This window comes from Rhinopithecus roxellana, chromosome 6, assembly GCF_007565055.1.
Source record: "Rhinopithecus roxellana isolate Shanxi Qingling chromosome 6, ASM756505v1, whole genome shotgun sequence".
Classification (NCBI taxonomy): Eukaryota; Metazoa; Chordata; class Mammalia; order Primates; family Cercopithecidae; genus Rhinopithecus; species Rhinopithecus roxellana.
In genome coordinates this window covers 44,150,559-44,171,289 of record NC_044554.1, presented here as the reverse complement: position 1 = coordinate 44,171,289, position 20,731 = coordinate 44,150,559, and the positions used below count along the sequence as shown (strand labels likewise).

General features: G+C 48.3%; 1 protein-coding gene across 12 annotated transcripts in view; it reads right to left on the bottom strand.

The window, feature by feature from the left end:
• Positions 1–20,731, bottom strand: part of TRRAP (transformation/transcription domain associated protein) — a 137,184-nt gene that overhangs the window by 36,719 nt on the left and 79,734 nt on the right. For all 12 annotated transcript variants that reach the window (XR_004057940.1, XR_004057941.1, XM_030932338.1 and 9 more), the window contains 14 exons: positions 19,954–20,100; positions 18,007–18,220; positions 17,073–17,198; positions 14,704–14,850; positions 13,576–13,775; positions 12,334–12,455; positions 11,808–12,021; positions 9,058–9,237; positions 7,213–7,359; positions 2,978–3,097; positions 2,163–2,450; positions 1,861–1,998; positions 613–725; positions 44–179 (listed from right to left, as the gene is read on the bottom strand). Coding sequence is in view for 10 of the 12 variants with exons in the window: in XM_030932338.1 (XP_030788198.1) it covers positions 44–179; positions 613–725; positions 1,861–1,998; positions 2,163–2,450; positions 2,978–3,097; positions 7,213–7,359; positions 9,058–9,237; positions 11,808–12,021; positions 12,334–12,455; positions 13,576–13,775; positions 14,704–14,850; positions 17,073–17,198; positions 18,007–18,220; positions 19,954–20,100 (2,292 nt within the window). In the remaining 2 variants the exon portion in view is untranslated. The remainder of the gene's footprint in view (positions 1–43; positions 180–612; positions 726–1,860; positions 1,999–2,162; positions 2,451–2,977; positions 3,098–7,212; positions 7,360–9,057; positions 9,238–11,807; positions 12,022–12,333; positions 12,456–13,575; positions 13,776–14,703; positions 14,851–17,072; positions 17,199–18,006; positions 18,221–19,953; positions 20,101–20,731) is intronic.

Here is a 20,731-nt window from a genome sequence, read left to right as displayed (position 1 = left end):
TGCAGCTGCAGGAAAAGGGACGTAGGCCCCTGGGGCGTCTCACCTGCACCAGCGCCTCCTTCATGGCAGTCCAGTTGGACACCCGCCAGGCGCACTCCAGGACGAGGTAGGGGTTGATGTGGCCTTTGGACTGGCCATACTCCGTCAGGGCTTCCCACTGGTTCAACTCCTTGGAGCATCTGCAAGACCACAGGTCCAAGAGCAAAAGCTCAGTCATCAGCACACTCAGGCATTCACAGAGGCAGGGATAGGGTTTTAAGGGGCAAATTTCCATTCTACAGAAGAACAGCACGGCAAGAGTGGACTTCTGCGGGACACGGAGGTGTGCTCCATTGCGGGGTGAGCCCCTGCCCACCTTGGACGCCACAAACCACCTGCTATTCAGCAGATGGCCCAGAGCACTGGAGCCAGGGACAGTTTACTGCTTCTCCAGTCGACCTGTTTAATTACTCAAGGCTTTAAATGCTGGTCTTGGGTTTCTGTTTGTTCTTTACGTGGCCATAAAGTAACAAAGCTCTCTTTAAAAAACACTCATTACAAGAAAAAGTCAGATATTTTTCCCCGGTTCCCTCAACTGATTCATGCACACGTCAAGCACTGTGTTCGGCTTACCGAATCCAGTGGTCTTCCCAGAGCTGGTATTCGGGGAAAATAGCAGGGGAGGCATTACTCCTCTCATGTTCTTTTTTGGCTTTATCCATTGCCTTTTCATAGGATTCTTGTGCCTAAAAAAAAGTTAATGCTTTTAAACCACTGTTTAACTAGAAACACACCTTTTCTTTCTTTTTAAATTTAAAACTTAGAGAAGATTTTTGAGATGAGGTTTCACTATGTTGCCAAAGCTGGACTCAAGCTCCTAATTCCTGGGCTGAAGGGACCCTCCTGCCTCAGCCTCCCTGAGTAGCTGGGCTATAGGTGCATGCCTGCACCTGGCTAAGAACACAACCTTTTCACCGCCAGGGCCCAGTTGTTGACAGCAGGCTGAATCACACACCTGGGAGCACGTGGAGCTCTTCTCCAGGAGCACTAAACACCCAGAGCTCTCTGTTCAGAGACAGAAGAGGGTGGGATTCCCTGAACAGAATGGAAGAAGGGGAGGCTGTCCAGATGTGGGATTAATTTCTCCATCCTTTAGTGATTGGAGCAGGAGCCACAAGGCCACATCTGCTTCTGGAGCTTCCACGGCACGGCACCGTACACAGTGCTAGGAATCGCACCCTGAAACAGTGGCCCATGCCACACTGAAGGGCAGACACAGGGAGTAAAACGTAAGCAAAAACAAAACCTATTGTTTCCAACAGGACCAACAACGGGAGGGAAAAAGCATCCACGTTGGCATCTAATGCAAAGGACTTCTTAGGACTGTGCTTTAGCTCGTGTCATACACGTAGACGTCTCTTAAATGCAGACTTCAGTCACAGGGCCTTTACGTGCAGGACTGAAATGCTTTAAAACGTATTTAAATGTGAACTCTGGGCCAGGCGCGGTGGCTCATACCTGTAATCCTAGCACTTTGGGAGGCTGAGGTGGGCAGATTGCCTGAGGTCAGGAGTTCGAGACCAGCATGGCCAACACGGCGAAACCCCGTCTCTACTAAAAATACAAAAATTAGCCGGGCATGGTGGTGGGTGCCTGTAATCCCAGCTACTTGGGAGGCTGAGGCAGGAGAATCGCTTGAACCTGTGAGGTGGAGTTTGCAGTGAGCTGAGATTGTACCACTGAACTCCAGCCTGGGCGACAGAGCAAGACTTCATCTCAAAAAAAGAGAACGTGAACTCCGACTTGAGGCCATTTTATTAAAGAACCGTTATAAATGACCTCTCATTAGGCACCCAAGCCCGTCAGTGGTCTGAGGTTTACCTGCTCAAAGAACCCATGCTGCTCGTAAGCAATTGCGGTCGCCGTCTCCGAGTACTTGCACCGCTTCTGCCACAGACCAGCCCACATATCTTCCTCTTGTAACAGGGAGTAAAGCTCTGCAAGGGAATCCAGTATCTCCTGAAAACACAAATCAAGGGTCCTGAGTGCTCAGGACAGGGACTTTTTTCTCCCCCTAAAAATGCACTGTGTTGTCATCTGAAATCATTTGGAAGCAGTATTTATTTAAAGTGTGGAGTCACTAGCAGGGAAGAGGTAATTAACAGACTGAGGCGCACCCTCACCTGCTGCGGCGGGGTGATGCTCTCCTGCTCATAAAACTCCGTTGTTTGCTTTGGCTTAATCTGAAGACTCAGACCCTTCTCAAAAGCCTGGTGCTCCAGCATCAGCGTGGACCGGAACCACAGGTTGTGTGTTTTCCCCAGGTACTTCAGGACGCAGGGTCGGATGGGGATTGGCGGCACGCACTGGGACATGGCTTCCACAAAGCAGTTCAGCGCGCTGGGCTGGCAGTCACGCTGCACCTGGTGACTGCCGCTGCATAGGAACGGACTTATCTCGCCCGCGAGTGCCTGAAACCAAAGCGCATGTCATTTAGGCCTTCATTCAAAAACTGGCAAGTCTTGCTGTCTCTCTCGATGCATCTAAGAATACCTTTCCTAATTCGCTCTTGAGTGACAGCCAGCGGTTTCCGTGTTCTCTGAAACTTGTTCAAGACTGTGTTTTTTTACAAATACTTATCAAAAGCTAAAACTACAATTTTCCAAAACAGGATTTTAAAGATACACTCACAGCCAGGCGCGGTGGCTCAAGCCTGTAATCCCAGCACTTTGGGAGGCCAAGACGGGCGGATCACGAGGTCAGGAGATCGAGACCATCCTGGCTAACACAGTGAAACCCCGTCTCTACTAAAAAATACAAAAAAACTAGCCGGGCGAGGTGGCAGGCGCCTGTAGTCCCAGCTACTCGGGAGGCTGAGGCAGGAGAATGGTGTGAACCCGGGAGGCGGAGCTTGCAGTGAGCTGAGATCCGGCCACTGCACTCCAGCCTGGGCGACAGAGCAAGATTCCGTTTCAAAAAAAAAAAAAGATACACTCACATGCTGCTGTCTGTCAGAGAGGATCTTCCACAATCTGGGGAAAAGCTGGACCCACGTCTTCTCTGCCAGCGTCGTGGAAATGTGGCACAGCTGAACGAAAGCGCTGAGCAGTGCTCCAGTCTATGAACAGAAAGACAAGAACAGGCTGAGATGGCCACGGGCTGCGGGTGTCTCGCACACCCACGCTCAGAAGACACCCATGATCCGTCTCATACATTATTAGATGCTCCTCCACTTTCAAAGTTTCAGAGATCTAAGAAAATGCCATGTTGGAGTAAAGCCCACGGATCCCGAGTGGCAGAAAGCCACACGCACTTAGCAGCCAAGCCCAGGCATCCCAAGGGACTCAGCAATGGCGCCTGCATTTGTCCTTCGTTTTTAAGGGGGTTTCCTAACACTACTGATCCCATCATATCCAAGCAGGACAAAAACACTGACAAGACTGAAGGAGTAACTCAGAGGGACACAGATGTCACCAAGGCCCAGGCCACTGAAAACAGGAAAGTAAAAACACACGTATATGACATAAACTATTTGCCAACAGGTATTATTCTGAAAAACAAATCAAGAACTCAAAGTTCAGTCTCTTCAATTTGCAGCAGACAAGAGGCAGGAGAAAATGAGAGGGACTGAAACAGAGCAGAAGAGAACAGAATGGACAGCAAATCCACAGATGTGTTTATCTTGTCCCAGGCCTGTTGTTTTTGAAGATCTGATCTGAATTAGCTGCCAACATTCCTTATTAACAGCAAGGTTTCTAGTCTGCCTGAGGCTGCTCTAGCCCACAGGAGACACCCTACATGGCATCAGGCAGTAGCGCCAGGGGCTGGGGCACTTGCTGACAGCCACACAGTCCCTGCTGCCCCTGCACGGAGGCACAGTGCCAGGGACGTGATTAGGCTTTCATCTCTCCTACAGCAAACCCAAAAGGGGAAACCACAGGCACATTCATGTTTCTACTAAAAACAGACACCAAGGATACAAATCGTTCAAGGAAAATGGGTGAAAACATCTAGATAAAGAACGCTCCTAAGTATCTGACATCAGGTTGCCCTGTAAGGAGGGCTGTGATGAAGTGAGTACAGTTCCCCTCACATGGTCACACACTTCATCCTGACCAGCCTGTCGGGGGCTCTCAGCGCCACATCAATTTAGCGGAGGCCAAGAGCTGGGGAGAACCGAAGGGCCCAGCGAGGTCACTGACCTGCTGATAAAGCTGCTCAACTCCAACTGTGGGGGTTTGGATCAGAATCCCAAAACACAATCCTAAATGCCCTAACCCCGAGTGTCGAAATCCTCAAAGGTGAAAGTCCCTGAAAATCATCATCACAGGACAGCTGCATCAGGTCAGAAACTATGACCTGTTACTGTCTGCATGGTTTAAGGAGATGCCTATGGGTGCCATGTTTATGGAGTCAACTTGACTAAGGAATGCCTGGAAATCTATCTAAAGTATTATTTCCGGTGTGTCTGTGTATGTTTTAAAGCATTTTTAAACTATTTTTTCCAGCATTATGTTTTCGGGATTTCAGAGGTTAGAAATTTTGATCTTTAGGGATTTCAACATTCGGGATTACAGCGTTCAGGATTGTGTCTCAGGATTACAATCTGCTCCTGCTCCCCAAGTCCACAGCTTGTTCTGATGTACACACTGTCCCAAAGAGGTACAGGGGTGAGGACCCCGTGGTGGTCCCACAGCGTCAAAAGAGCCCAGCGAGCGGTTGCTGCCTCCACAGGCTTCTCACAGGGAACAATGGCCAGACCGGGAAATGAGGTGGAGAACGAGCCTGTGGGCCTGGGGTGAGGACCACCCTCTCTAGATTTAGAAACCAAGAGTCTAAGAAGAGCCGGCAGCACCTGACCACTTACAAAGTAGAGCAGCTCCAGGAAGGAAAATGTCAGGGCAGAAACAACAAACACAAATGATTTGTAATCCCATCTTACTCCATGAAAAATCTCAACTCCCATAAATACACAGAAGATGAAATAACACACCACCACCCTCTCCAATCCCCACCAGCCCTGGCTGCTTTACCCCAGCACCCATCTCGCCTCCTGAGGGATTAGCACGTCTTTCTGTTCATTATTTCCCCTCACTAGAACGTACAACCTGCTGAGGAACAGCTACCACTGTGTTTCCAGCGTCCAGAACATCACCTGACACAGAGCAGGCTCTCAGTAAAGATGCTGAAACGACGAAATGAGATCAAATGTAAAAGGTGAAAGAGGAAAATGGGACACAAAAGAACCCAAGGAGAAGGGAAAAATTAAGTCACACTCAAGTACCCTGAGAGCCACACCTTGCTAAGAGGCGGGCACACCGTCAGAGCGGCCCAAGGACATGCAGCAAGCGGGTGGCACACGGGGCTCAGGGGCAATGGTGTGCCCACCTGTGCTGGGCACTGAGTTCGAGGGTCTCCTCTGCGACACACACCTAGGCACAGTATGGCTGACGACATCTGCAGCTCTGGCCTGAGCAATCCTCTTACAAAGAGTGACATAGATGGGCCCTGAGACTCAGGCTATGAAGCCTCAGATTAAGAGAAGACCATGGGGACACCTGCAGGCAAGATTCTCTGTGAGATTTGCCAAGATTCTCAGCCACGTCTGGTCTAACCCAGCCACCATCCAGAGAGCAGCCACAGCCCCACAGAGGACGTGGAGGTATACAGTGGTGACCAATTCAGCCAAGACAAAAATCTTAATGAGTAAAACCAAATATCCCAACCCCTCACATGACGTACTGCTGGAACCTCCTCTCCTGATGGCAATCCCACCAGGTGCTGAGGATAAAACTGAGGCGCAGGCACCTGACGACAAGGTGATCTGTCATGGTGACCATCAGCCAAAGGCAGCCTTTGGGCTTCAGGACATGTACTTACAGCCCTTTTTTCTGGTGGTGGCAGCAGTAGGGACAGGGGTCTATTAAGGTGCCTGTAATCCCAGCACTTTGGGAGGCCGAGGCAGGCAGATCACCTGAGGTCAGAAGTTCAAGCTCAGCCTCGCCAACATGGTGAAACCCCATCTCTACTAAAAATATAAAAATTGGTCAGGTGGCAGGCACCTGCAATCCCAGCTACTCGGGAGGCTAAGGCAGGAGAACTGCTAGAACCTGGGAGACGGAGGTTGCTGTGAGCGGAGATCGTGCCACTGCACTCCAGCCTGAGCAATAGAGTGAGACCCTGTCTGAAAGAAACAAACAAAAGAAGTGCCTCGCCCATGACATGAGAGCCATCACTCACATCTATCAGCTGCTCTGCTTCCCGCTCCATCCCACAGAAAAGCAAGATGGGTGCTTATCCAAGATGACAGTGGTGTCACTCAGGTACAAGTTCAAAGACTGATCCCACGCACACGTTCAGCACAGGTCACCAAAAGATTTTAATGTAAAAATCACTTGTGAGAAGTAGTTCATGCTTTTTTCCCACCTAGCTCCTGACATGAACAGAATAATTAGAATAACCACCCGGCTCTTGAAAGAACAGAAAAATACCTCCTTATCAAAAGTAACCTGGTACGTGGCACTTTAACCAGTCTTTCACAGTCATGACATAAAACCAGTCAGACCCATAATTTGCCTGCGAGTTTGCAGAAGCCAGAGAGTCTCTACCTGGCTAGATTTCAAACACAAACACCAGGCCCCCACTTCACAAAGTGGGCTTGATTTAGCAAATTAACTCATTTCTCATTTCCTCCTCTTTTAGTGCAACTGAAAAATAATCCAACATTATTATGTCTCCTCACACATTTTTTGTACACAGTGTTACTGTTTCTTTTAAGACATGGTGGTGGAGAAATTAATTTTTTTTCTATTTTCTCCTATAAGACACTGTGACACTCCCAAATCTCTGGTTCATGCCTGTAATCCCAGTACTTTGGGAGGCCAAGTTGGGTGGATCACTTGAGTCCAGGAGTCCAAGACCAGTCTGAGCAGCATATCAAGACCTTGTGACTACTAAGAAATTAACAAATTAACTGGGCGTGGCAGCTCATGTCTGTGGTCCCAGCTACCTGGGAGGCTGAGGTGGGAGGATCGATTGAGCCCAGGAGACTGAGGCCACAGTGCGGTGTGACTGCGCCACTACACTCCAGGCTGGGTGACAGAGCAACATCTCATCTCAAAAAGAAAAAGGAAAGAAACAGAAAAAGTTACACTGCTGTAGAATGATCCTGATTTAGGCTTTCAACTATCCATGGGAGGAAAGCAACGAATCCTTTCCAAGCTGCATACAGACCTTCACCTCTCGGAGGGTGTCCAGAAACTTGTCGTGCCTGTTGGTTAGCATGTGCAGCTGGTTTCCAATGTCCTTTTCCGAAAGTTCTTTGGTTTTAGGTGTGCTGGTCTGATCTCCAGGAGCTAGTTCAATGTCTATCTCTACATCCTAAGAAACAAAGCAGCAAACAAAACCAAAAAGTCAAAGGCTTCAAGAAAAGCTAACAAACACACCTCCTGTAGACTTCTTGTTACAATTTTGGCAAGTAAAATTTGTGTTCATTTCCTGGAAGTGTGCAAGTCTTTAAACAATCTTCCATCCTAAAATAAACAAAACCTGGATTTACTAGACCAGATCTCTCTCTTTTAAAAAATAACTATAAAGAGGCCGGGCGCGGTGGCTCAAGCCTGTAATCCCAGCACTTTGGGAGGCCAAGACGGGCGGATCACGAGGTCAGGAGATCGAGACCATCCTGGCTAACATGGTGAAACCCCGTCTCTACTAAAAAATACAAAAAACTAGCCGGGCGAGGTGGCGGGCGCCTGTAGTCCCAGCTACTTGGGAGGCTGAGGCAGGAGAATGGCGTAAACCCAGGAGGCGGAGCTTGCAGTGAGCTGAGATCCAGCCACTGCACTCCAGCCCGGGCGACAGAGCGAGACTCCGTCTCAAAAAAAAAAAAAAAAAAAAAAAAAAAAAAAAAAAAAAGCCACCACTATGCTTTCATATTTGGGTTGTGAAAAGCAAAATTTAAAAGAATCAACTTTAAACAGTAAAAATAATAAAGATTAATGGAATCAGAGTCTATCATTTCTCAAAATGCAACACGGTCGCCCAGCCGCCTGGCTTGCTCAGACTGAGAATCCCCTCTGGGCCATGGCGGAGCGTGTTGTTGGTGCAATGTTTTGTATGACTCTTCCCAGAAAGGAATACACCTTATTTCTGTCTGAAGGTTTGGAGAAGTCAGTCAACAATCAAACTACTCCTTGAAGTCAGGTATCAACAATTTGGTGTGTGCCCTTGAAAACGAAGAACTTCAGAGTTGGCAATTTATTTCACACAGGAAGAGAAGGCCAAGTGCCCAGATAATCTAGTGTTCCAGCAACAGGAAAAAAACTTAATTAAAAAATGGTTAATGAGTAGACATCCTGCACATGGAAGAGGGAACGCACCAACCCTTTTAGAGCAAAGAGGGTGCCGTGCCCGCCTGCAGCACAGGGTGACTGTCTCCTAAGATGCAACCTCCATGCAGGCTGAGCCTCCAAAAACCAACAACCTTAAGGAGACACAGCCTATAAAAATCCCTGCCAGGAACAGTGGCAGCCACTTCTTCATGGAGAACAGAGAGCCACCAAGACTAAGGCATCAGCCTTGGGACAGGTTCTTGGAGGAGCAAAGGCTGCCTGCTGCCTGTCCTGGGACTAAGCAGAGACATGGGTTCTGAGCAGGCTGCTGCAGGAACCAACTAGAGCCCCAGCCCCTGTGTGGCAGGCAGCACTCCCCCAGGCAGCGCTTTCTGTAATGAACACGGGCTTTTCTCACCAAGAGAGAAAAATCACAGCACAGGGAAATGTTCTGTTCTCAACAGTACTATCTCATGGTAATGTGGTAATGTGATCCATCTTGAAACCAAATGGCAGTGCAAGATGCTTCTCAATTCTAACTAATTAAAAAACAAAAAATCTAGCTGAACTTAGGTACCACATTCGGAGCTCTCAGGTATGTATACAGGTTTTTATACCTTGTTCATGCCCGAAACAAATCTAAAGCTGATACAAAAACTTCTTCTGCAGGACCGAGGATTCTGCCCATGGGGCACGGGGCCTCACCTCCTCTCTGGGATTCTGCCCGTGGGGTGCAGGGCCTCACCTCCTCTTTGGACTCGCTGTTCTCCCGCTCCCGGGGCTCCTGCTTGACATGCGTGACCATGGCGAAGGCGGCACGGTCATGGCTATCAGCCAGGTTGATGACATTGGTGATGGACGGGAGCATGGCTCCTTGGCAGCTGGTGCCAATGGGGGTGCTCTTCTCACACACAGCCAGGAGCAGCTGCAAGGGGTGCGGAAAGGAGACAGAACCAAGGCATGCGTGTGGCATTTGGGGCATCTGGACTTATCTCCCAGATGCCCCTCACTCGGGCACCTCTGACTCTGCAGGTCCAAGTATGAGCTCAGCACCCTTTCCCACCTCTCCTCGACCAGATGGGCTTCCTCTCCTCCATCCCCTCCAAGGCACTGTCCACACACAGAAGACCTCTGCTTCACTCATAGCACACACCAGGCCCTGCCACTCTTAACTCCTGAACACCTAGGCAGTGCCTGCTCCCACCTCACCCCTGGACTCGTTCTCCTGAACCATCTCTTTCCACACAGTGGCCCTTTACCCCGGCCCACCCACCTATGGCTTCCCGCAGCCTCAGGTAACAGCGCAGGCTCCCCTGTGTGAGTCACCAGCCCCTTCGTGATGTACTGAAGCTCCCACTCCCCACTCCACCATGCTTCCCCATGGGCCAGTGCGCACGCTGCCTGGCCACGCCACTCTTGCCATCTTGGGCAAATATTCCCTGAGCACCCACTGGGTGTCACGGAGGCCCTGCAGACTCATCTGTCGACTGCACAGAGATGGTGTCCCCTGCCTCAAGGAGCTTAAGTGTCAGAGGGAAGGACACAGCCAGGCACGTGCTCACTGTGGTAACGTGGCCAGGAAACAGGGTGGACTGATGGAATTAAAGGGAGCTGCACATTAGCCTGAGTGGCAAGAGTGGGGCAAGTTCAAGAACGCAGAAGGCCAGCACACTGGAGACGGATGCTGGAGGGAGAGAGGGACGAGATGGGGATACAGAGAGAGGCGGGGAGCCAGTCACCTGGGGACCATAGCCTGGAGGCTGGATTTTACGCCACGCACAATGGAAAGAGTATTGTTATCTGCTTTATTAAGAATAATTTTGTAACGACAGAGAAAACTTACCAGTAGGAGGGGAGGTGGCTGAACACTAAGGAAACGGTTCCCATCGTCCTAATGAGAGATGGCCCTGAACTGTCACCCGCAGTGAGGGAGCAGATACTCAGGGGCAAAGGAAGGAAGGAGTAGAGGACTCCTGGCTTGTGCCCTTCCCCTGATCAATTCACATGGACCTGCCACAGCCAATATCTCGTCTGTCTCTGTATTTTTAGCACCTGACCCAGTGCCTGGCACTGAAACGCCTGCCCTGAAGTCTTTATTTCTTCCTGGAGATCAGAAGCAGGTTTGTGCTGGAGATTTCCAATTCATCTCAGTGTGTGTGATTCATCTCAGTGTGTGTGAACACCTCCTGGCTTTGGAGCCCCCACTCAGAAAACCCACAGCTGCCTCCCGGCCACAGATGTGAGCCGAGTCTTCCTACCTCAAAACCAGCAGTTGGAAGGTCTCATGAATGAGTGATGGAAGAGCAGGGAACTCTGCCCAGGTGTGGCCATGGGCAAAATTCCAAACACATGCTGCACATGCACCAAGAGAACGCCCATTCGGCACGAACAGGAAACCTGCTAGCAGGCTCTCCTGAGACCCAGCACCACAACTCACTCCCTTCCTCTCATCAAAGACAATTCATCCACCTTCTGTCCCAGCTGTCTCAGGAGACATAGTAAGTACGTGGTGACCTGGTTTCACTCACTCCAGGTAAATGGACCAGAACTACCTGCACAGCACTGGTAACCTGCCACAGCAAACCCAAACTGATAAGTGAGCCACAGGCTGAACCTCTAGCAAACGAGAGGCTTATCACAATCCTGCCGGAAACTCAAAGAACATCTGACTTGCCTTCCACGAAACATCAATCCTGCTCTAAGTCTAGGTCTGGACCTCACTTTCATGATACAACACTGAGCATGTTAAACACGCCCGTTTTGCCAGCACCCGACTTCTCACACTAAGGAACCAAAACCGACAGCGTGGTCAGGCCCTGGCCCGGCTGCTCCATTTTCCTGCTTAAGGAATGATGGGGGCCAGACACGGTGGCTTACGCCTGCAATCGCAGCATTTTGGGAGGCTGAGGCAGTCGGACCACTTGAGCTTAGGAGTTTGTGACCAGCCTGGGCAACATGGTGAAACCCCATTTCTACTAAAAATACAAAAATCAGCCGGGTGTGGTTACATAGGCCTGTAATCCCAGCTACCAGGAAGGCTGAGGCACAACAACTGCTTAAACCTGAGAGGCGGAGGTTGCAGTGAGCTGTGATCATACCACTTCACTCCAGCCTGGGCAACAGAGCAAGATTTCCTCCCAAAAAAAAAAAAAAAGAACAATGGGAGTTGACATTCACAGTCCAGTTTTATTTTCAAGGGCACGCAGAGAGAATTTAAACATTTTTATATTCGAAGAGAAAATGAATCTTCGCCTACAAAAATCTACCATTCAACTTTCTGACACAGGATTTTAAATTAGCCCAAAAACGCTTTAGATGAACGCCTGCCCTGAAGTCTTTATTTCTTCCTGGAGATCAGAAGCAGGTTTGTGCTGGAGATTTCCAATTCATCTCAGTGTGTGTGAACACCTCCTGGCTTTGGAGCCCCCACTCAGAAAACCCACAGCTGCCCCCATAGCTGCCCCCCAGCCACAGATGTGAGCCAAGTCTTCCTACCTCAATGCACTGCTTGATCCAGAAGTGGTTCCCCATGGCTTCCCAGTTCTGCGAACAGGTCACATATAGCAGGCGCTCATAGACACGACGTTTCATGGAATTGTCAAAAACCTCGAAAAACTTTGCCCTGATGAGTGGCTGCGCACAGCGCAACCCAGAGAGAAAGGCAGGCTCAAGTTTCGCCGTCAGCTCGCTGCCAGAGAGTGTCTCATCCCTGTGACACCAAGTCAGAGAGAACAGGATGATGGACTCCCCAAGCCATATGCAAACAAGCAGAAACAGGTGGATGTGGACGTGAACTTACTGAAATGCCACTAGGAAAACCAAGGGTATCTTATAAATCGTGGCAGGCTCATGCAGCATTACAACAAAAGGTCCTTTAATGACACCAAAGTAGGTCACACAATTTAGTATTTAAATGAATATTTTAAACTTAGGTATGAGTAAAAGATTAAAGTCATGGCTGGCTTGCCAGGAGCACATTAAGGACCAATACATGTAATACTTGATTAATTGCTGTAATTACCTGTAGACATAGTTAACAAGATCTAAAAACTGGGCATTTAATTCAAGGTCTTCCGGAAAGCGTTTCTCTATGTAGGTCATCATCTTCACAAGCAAAATGGACTTCTCCCGGAGTGTAGGTGTCTGTATGAAATTTGAGAAAAGATGCAGTTAAAAGTATTTCAACCATCTGCTCTAGTATTTTTTAAGCTCCTACAATTTTGTCAAGCACAATAAGACAAGGTCATTCCTAAACAGTAAGGCAAAGATGGCTTTATCTTTGGATGCTTAAAACCAAGACATGCCAATATAATTCTCGTAGGGGCTACAGCTCGTTTTAGAAAGAAAGCAACTATAAATTATAAAACAAATCAGAAGTTTGCAAGCATCTCACTAAGTGAAATGACAGTCTCTATTATTACTTTTAGTATTATTTGTCTTATCTTTATTGCCATAAAAAGGTAACAAGGTTCATTTAACTTTTTTTTTTTTCTAAGTCTCTCGCTGTGATGCCCAGGCTGGAGTACAGTGGTGTGATCTTGGCTCACTGCAATCTCTGCCTCCTGGATTCAAGTGATTCTCCTGCCTCAGCCTCCTGAGCAGCTGGGATTACAGGCATGTGCCGCCACATCTGGCTAATTTTTGTATTTTTAGTAGAGACGAGGTTTCACCATGTTGGCCAGGCTGGTCTCAAACTCCTGACCTCAAGTGATCTGCCTGCCTCGGCCTCCCAAAGTGCTGGGATGACAGAAGTGAGCCTTCATTTAACATTTTAAGAGGAGCAAAGCCACATTAAGATGAGCAACTCAGTTTCTATTTAACATCTGTTAATTGCACTGAAAAAATCCTTTTTTTTTTGGAAAGGAGTCTTGCTCTGTCGCCCAGGCCGGAGTACAGTGGCGTGATCTCAGCTCACTGCAAGGTCCACCTCCTGGGTTCACGCCATTCTCCTGCCTCAGCCTCCCGAGTAACTGGGACTACAGGCGCCCACCACCACACCTGGCTAATTTTTTGTATTTTTAGTAGAGACGGGGTTTCACCGTGTTAGCCAGGATGGTCTCGATCTCCTGCGTGATCCGCCCGCCTCGGCCTCCCAAAGTGCTGGGATTACAGGCAAAAATCCATCTTAATCAAGAAAAGATGCTGTGAGTGCAATTACAGCAGACAAGAATGTTTTGCTTCAAGTTTCAGAAAGACCAAGAAGTTGAGGCTTGAATTTTCTTTTATTGAAAGGGAGATTACATGGCACACTGTCCCCGCTCACCTGATTGGCTGCCATAGGGGAGTTACTCTTGACCCATTCTTCCACGATTTTGACCACAGCCCGGAGGATTTTGGCATCTGGTGATTTTTCGATGAGGGATGTCAGGATGGCCTGGATGAAGTTCTTCCGCATCTCCATGCTCATCACTGCCAGGCGCGTCTTCACCAGCTCCAGACTCAGCATCACCAGCTCGCTTGTACCTGCTCGCCCCAAGAAAGAACAAACCCACGGGTCTCTACACATTGATTTAAACAGGCAGCCACTCAGCCTTGCCTGGCATGCTGGGTTCTGCCCATTTTCCCCCTCAATGTTTTCTCCTGCAACTAGAGCTCTGGGATTTGAAGCACTCATACGTTCTTATGTGCATCTTGAAAGTGTAGCCCTCTCTGCAGGGAGAGGGATGAGGGAACTGACGGACCAGTGCAGGTGGCCGCGGCCTCTCCACACCCAGCTCTGAAGTCCTCATCATGGCCCCTGTACTCTGAGGTGCACCCAGAAGCCGTGCCCACCACAGCCCCTGCCAGGCAGCCCCATACCTCCACATAGCATCCAGATGCCAGGAGCCCACTGCTCAGCTCTGGAACCTGTGACTTAACTCTTCAGAAACAGCAACTCTGATTAAGCAATCTCTGTTTCATAGTAAGAACTGGTAACTCTCAGTGGTGAATGTAGCATATAAAAGGCCAATTATTTTTAAATTTCTGCATTCTTACATTCGCAGACTTTAAAACTACATAGGGGTGTGTGTGTGTGTGCGCGCGTGTGCGGGTGAGAGAGAGCGAGAGAGTCTCAATCTTTTGCAATGACTGAGTGCAGTGGCTATTCACAGGCGTGATCACAGCTCACAGCAGCCTCTAACTCTGGGCTTCAAGCAATCCTCTTGCCTCAGCCTGCTGAGGAGCTGGGACCACATGTGTGCCACCACCCCCAGCCTAATAACAGTCAATGTTTAACAATGAGTTGTTTTTTAAACTCCTACATTGAAGAGCAAATGGTAACGAATTACAACCAAACAACAGGACTTGGTGAACGCACATTCCCTTTAGAGTTCAGTCCTAGCCTGCACAACAGAGTCTGTTCTCTGTTCATCAGAGTCTGAGGAAAGGCCCCCAGTGGCCAGCACATCACCTGAGGTGGCTTCGGTGCTTCCCGACGCTGCCTGAGGGTTTAAATGCTCCCGGACCATCTTCTGCAGGGAGCGCATAAAGACGGAGATCAGCCGGTCTATATAGCTGGGGTTGTTGCTGCAGGCAGACTTGAGGATCATAAGGGTCCCTAAAATGTAGAAATTGCCACGTGTTTTACAGAACAGTAACCACCATGAAAAATGGAGTGAAAGCAACGCATTATTTAAAACAACGTATTCTAACAAAAGCATAGTTAATCCCAGTGCCAACACTGTGAGCTTTTACATGGCTCATGCTACATTCTGAATGAAACACTGTATTTTCACTCCTCCTTCTCAACTAGATCAAATTATCATGAATGAGAACTGATTTTTGTGCTTCAGTAGAAACAACGTTCTTACCTTGAGTTCTGGATTTTATTTTTGGGTTATGGCAAATTACCCTAAGTTTTTAGTCCTATAATAGGTTTGGGAAAAATAAGAAAAAGAGGAAGAAAACCTTTTTCAAAAAATCTAGCCTATCTAGAGGACATGTCAACTATCTTCGAACTCAATTTGCACTTCATTCTGAAAAAACGGCCTAAGATCAATAAAAATCAGCAAAGCCAATACTAGAACAGAAACACCGAGTGTATGGAAGAATTATCTTTCATAATCGGCATTGTGACAATCACCTTGATTTTGACCTACACATTAAACCTTTTTTTTTTTTGATGTCGAGTCTCGCTCTGTCGCCCAGGCTGGAGTGCAGTAATCTCAGCTCACTGCAACTTCTGCCTCCAGGGTTCAAGAACTTCTCCTGCCTCAGCCTCCTGAGTAGGTGGGATTACAGGCGCCTGCCACCATGCCCAGCTAACTTTTGTATTTTTAGTAGAGACAGGGTTTCACCATGTTGGCCAGGCTGGTCTCAAACTCCTGAGCTCAAGTAATCCGCCTGCCTCAGCCTCCCAAAGTGCTGGGATTAACAGGTGTGAGCTACTGCACCCGGCCCTACTTATTAAACTTTAAATCTGTATTCATGGATCAACCAAAGAGTGTTTGCCAGTTACGAGGTGATTTCAGGCTAGCTTTGTTAAAAGACCAATTCTTAACAGAGCAGTCAACATACGACCAGCCTGGTTGTAACCCAGGCAACCCATGACAGTTGATGACAGTGATGGAAACAGGGTATACTCTGTGGTTCCCGAGTGCCGTGCTTTCCTCTATGGAGCAGATGGCGGAGACTACACCCCAGATCTGGCACGGTGACGACGGTGTGGCCAACTCCCCAGGACCACCTTACCCTGAGGCTGCCCCGGCCTTTGATACCCCACAGAGGAGGGAGGGACGGAGGCAGGGCCCATGAGGTCAGCCCTTCTCAACGAGAGTCCTCCAGAGAATGAGCAGCGGAAGGAGATACTTGTACTGCCCTGGGATGGAAGCTGGGATCTTCTGCAGGGTGACCCCACTTACAAAAAGACCCGGAAGCACTCCTCACTCTCCGCACCTGGCTGCTGCCTGAAGAGAGACAGCAAGCTAAGAGAGCAAGGGACACCATTTTAACCAAATTCCCTTAGCTTCTGGCAAGTTTGGAGAGCAAAGAACTCATCCAAATACATTCAGGTGGCAAATGCAGACTAGCGTTTGCCACTAACAAGGGCTATCTATATAGGTATTTGTATTCATGTGTATAGAACATGATCATCACTCTAAAATACTGGAACTGATCGCTACTGGGAAGAGAGCCTGACAGGTGACTTCCACTTAGTATTCCTTCATTTGTATCTTCAAAATTTCACCCAATGAATATGTAATTAAAGGAGAAAATAAATTTTGAGGTACTAACCCGAAGTCTAGGATCAAAGACATGTGTCTGCCACTCCTGCGTACTTGGGGCCAGAGTGACCCAGCTGCCCTGATCACCTAAGGAGGGAGGCAGTTTCTGTCTCACCTGGGCCAGCCAGAGCCTAAGCAATGAGACGGAACAAGTTCTCATCTTGTGAGTGGTTGACTCACAGGCAGGCTGGTGGTGAAAGGCAGAGTCCACACATTGTCATGTAGCTCTTGCGGTGCCTGTTTAGTGTGACACTGGGGTGACACCGGGGTGGCAGGTCACACGCACCCTGGCAACATCCCTCACACCAAAGCCTGTGCTGGAGGCTGAGGAGGGAGCACAGAGCAAGCATCGGCGAAGGGGGGTGCAGTCTACAGGAGACGGCAGCCTTGAGGGCCCCGGGCAACAGACACCTGAACAAACAGACACCTAAACAACGCAGCGGCTCAAAGCTCTGCCCAACAACTGGAGCCCTTTCCCAAAAGGGAAGCACATCCAGTGTGCAGGGACAGATGCCAAACTGAGCCACCACGAACACCAGGACAGACGCACACTCACCAAAGAGCTGGGAGGGATTGGCGTTGGTGGCCTTCTCGTAGTTGGTGAGCCCTTCATAGATGACCTTTCCGACAGCTGCATAGAGGCACTCCAGCTCTTCATACTTGGAGGCCACACTGGAAGTACCTACGGGGCGGGGACCCAGGCACGGTGGTTAGGGCTCGTGGGCCCACCAGTGCTGATGCCAGGGACTGAGTGCTGGCTGCTTGGGTATCAGGAGGGATTGGCACAGGCACTTCTCTCCCTGCAGGAGGGTATGGGCCTCACCTCTAGGCTGGTTCCCATTCTACACAGCTATGTGCAGAATACTCAAAAAATCTAACAGAATCTCCTTGAAATATACTTATTTATAACATGCTAAAATTTGATCCTGCCAAATGTTCAACATTTGAATACTTTAATACTTTAAATTGACTTCTCTTTAGTAGCTTAAAAAAATAACGTTCAACTGATGAAGAACTGATTTTCCAAAGCAGACAAAATTCAATGACAGCTGCCATTCTATGTCTTTTTTGAGATGGAGTTTTGCTCTTGTTGGCCAGGCTGGATTGCAATGGCGAGATCTCGGCCCACTGCAACCTCCACCTCCCGGGTTCAAGCGATTCTCCTGCCTCAGCCTCCTGAGTAGCTGGGATTACAGGCATGCACCACCACGCCCAGCTAATTTTGTATTTTTAGTAGAGACAGGGCTTCTCCACATCGGTCAGGCCAGTCTCGAACTCCTGACCTCAGGTGATCCGCCCACCTTGGCCTCCTAAAGTGCTGGGATTACAGGTGTGAGCCACCGCACCTGGCCCATTCTATGTCTCCACGTCAAGTAGAAAGGAAAGCGAAAACAAAGCGCTCGACACAGTAACTGGAGGACGAGTGCTCTCACAGCAAGCGCGCCCACTGACCACTCTGAAAGAAAAGCACCGATGGGAAGGTCACATACTCGGCTCCGTTGGGAAAATGCTCATGAGGCGCGAGAGAAGGCTGTGGACGGCTCGCAACACCTTGGTGTTTCCACAGGTCATGCAGGCGGCGATTCCACGCTGCAGGGGTTTAAAGCTACTGAGGATGGCTGGGGACTGCAGGACAGTTAGCAGGAAGCTCAGCACTTCTAGTCCCGTGCAGATATTCCCATAGTTCACTTGGTTTGGCTGCTCCTGGAATGGAGAACACAGGCCACTCACAGAGGAAATGAACACTCAACGACAACAAATTCTAGAAACAAGATCTGGTGAAATCTAGCACTGGATTAATTATTTGGAGACTAAGTAAAAAAACCACTAGAGAATGACAACTGGATTTCACAAGTATGATTACTTTATAAAATCACTTTAAATATGTACTCAAACTCTTTTAAAAAGACTCATTCAAATATTAATATTCAATAATAAACAATATTAACATCTTGAAATCGATAAAATTCTAAAAAAGTTCCTGCAATGAATTTTGCTTTTCTCTTCCCATTTTCTTAAGATATAAAAATACAAATATCCTTCCAGGCCAGGCTCAGTGGCTCACGCCTGTAATCCCAGCAGTTTGGGAGGCTGAAGTGGATGGATCACTTGAGGCCAGCCTGGTCAACATAGCAAAACCCCGTCTCTACTAAAAATACAAAAAAAAAAAAAAAAAAAAAAAAAAAAAGCCAGGCATGGTGGCAAATGCCTGTAGTCTCAGCTACTCAGGAGGCTGAGGCATGAGAATTGCTTGAGCCCAGGAGGAGGAGGTTGCAGTGAGCCGAGACTGTGCCACTGCTCTCTAGCCTGGGCGACAGACTGAGACTGTCTCAAAAAAACGAAACAAAAACAAAAAACAAACATCCTTCCAAAGAGAAGCATCTTTCAAACTACGTATCATGGAGTCAACTAACAGATGATGGCAGCACTAAAAACTAATAAAAACAAACCAAAGAAACAGGATAAAATAGAAGACAGAGTTCATGGTTCACAGCAGAGGTCAAACAGAAGCAACATGGTCTCTGCAGTCCAGAATAACAAGCACTTGCAATAGGTTTTATAATCTCAGTAGTAAAAGTTTCCAAATCCTATCAAGAGCTAGAAAAACAAATCTGGATAAGGCAAGAAAATAGCTTTTGCTGCCACCAGAAAAGTACAGGATCAAGGTTTTTATAAGCAAAAAAAACAGCCACCAAAATAAAATAGTTAGCATTCTGGGACTAGCTCCTTGTTACCTAAGTGCTACACGGTACTTGATAACAAATTATAGCTCCATCATTAAAATCTGTTTTAAAAATCCAAAGCTCATCTTAAAGGTTGTTGCAACAGTCAACTAAAAATGCTTATCCCAAGCCAACTGGTAGGTAAGTTTTAGGAACGAGTCCACAAAATGCAAGACAACTGTATTAAGGTTAAACACTCCTACGTGTAGTTGGGGCCAGCATGAGAGCTCAAGTTCCGAAGTCACAGTCTTTCCTTTTGTTTTTTTCTAAGAGACCAGGTCTTGCTTGCTCTGTCTCCCAAGCTGTATTGCAGTGACACCAATCACAGCTCGCTGCAGCCTCAACCTCCCAGCTTCAGCCAACCCTCCTGCTTTAGCCTATTCTGAGTAGCTGGGACTACAAGCTCACACCATCATGCCCAGCTAATTTTCTCTCTTCTCTTTTGCAGAGTTGGGATCTCACTATGCTGCTCAGACTGGTCTCGAACTCCTCAAGCCTCAAGAGCAAAGCCACCATCTATTAGTCAAACTCTCTCCCTGGTATCAGCAGTGGAGGGCAACAAGGGAGAGGCCATGACTGGCAAAAGCAACAGGAGATTTGGGGCTTAGGGGTCAGGCTCAGAGTGATCCACAAACATGCAGTCCCTGCCCAGGTGACAGTATCCACTAGTGGCCTTGGTGGCCCTGCCCTGGCCCTTCAGACATTAGAACTCACCACAGTCATCAGCAGCTTGTCGAACCACTGCAGCTTGAGTTCCGACTTGGGCCACATGTCTGGCCGCAACGCGGTCTTCAGAAGGTTCACACACCGGCGAGAGAGCACCTCCCCAGGGGACCCCGCCGTGTTGGTGTTGTCATTAACCTAGGAATTCATCCTAGTTACAGCCGGCATTTCACTGCATCCGAGTTTACAGTCATTCCAGTGACAGCACGTCTCAACTGTGCCCGGGCCCTTGCTCCTGGCTGTCTCAGATCTTCACCTCACAGCCACCCCTCTTCCGTCTGACCTCCACACAGTTGGACACCTTCCCCGACCAGCCTGACTCGTGACCCCTCATGGCCCCCTCCTCTGCAGCGCATCTGTGGTGACCTGCAATGGCTTGTGGGCCCTGCTGGCTCCCCATAGGACCTCTCTGCACATTGCAGGGAGGCAAGGAATTATCTATTGGTTAGGTACTTAGCAGATCCTTTTCAGTACTTGGAGATTATCAACAGAACTGTCAGATATATTATTTTGTTTAACAGGAATAAGAACTTAAAATTTAGGAAAATTTCATTTACAATGGTTTTTCGAAATACAAAGTTTCAGAAATGAATTTCCAAAAATTCTATGAAGATACAGATTGATATGAATGATAAATAAACCCAAGTTATCAAAGCGCTGAAACTGCTAAATGTCCATTCTTTCTGTAGGTTGGATCATCTCATCCTTTACTGAACTGTGTACCATTCCCATCTTAAGGGTGCAAAAAGAACACTTGGAAGTTAAACGA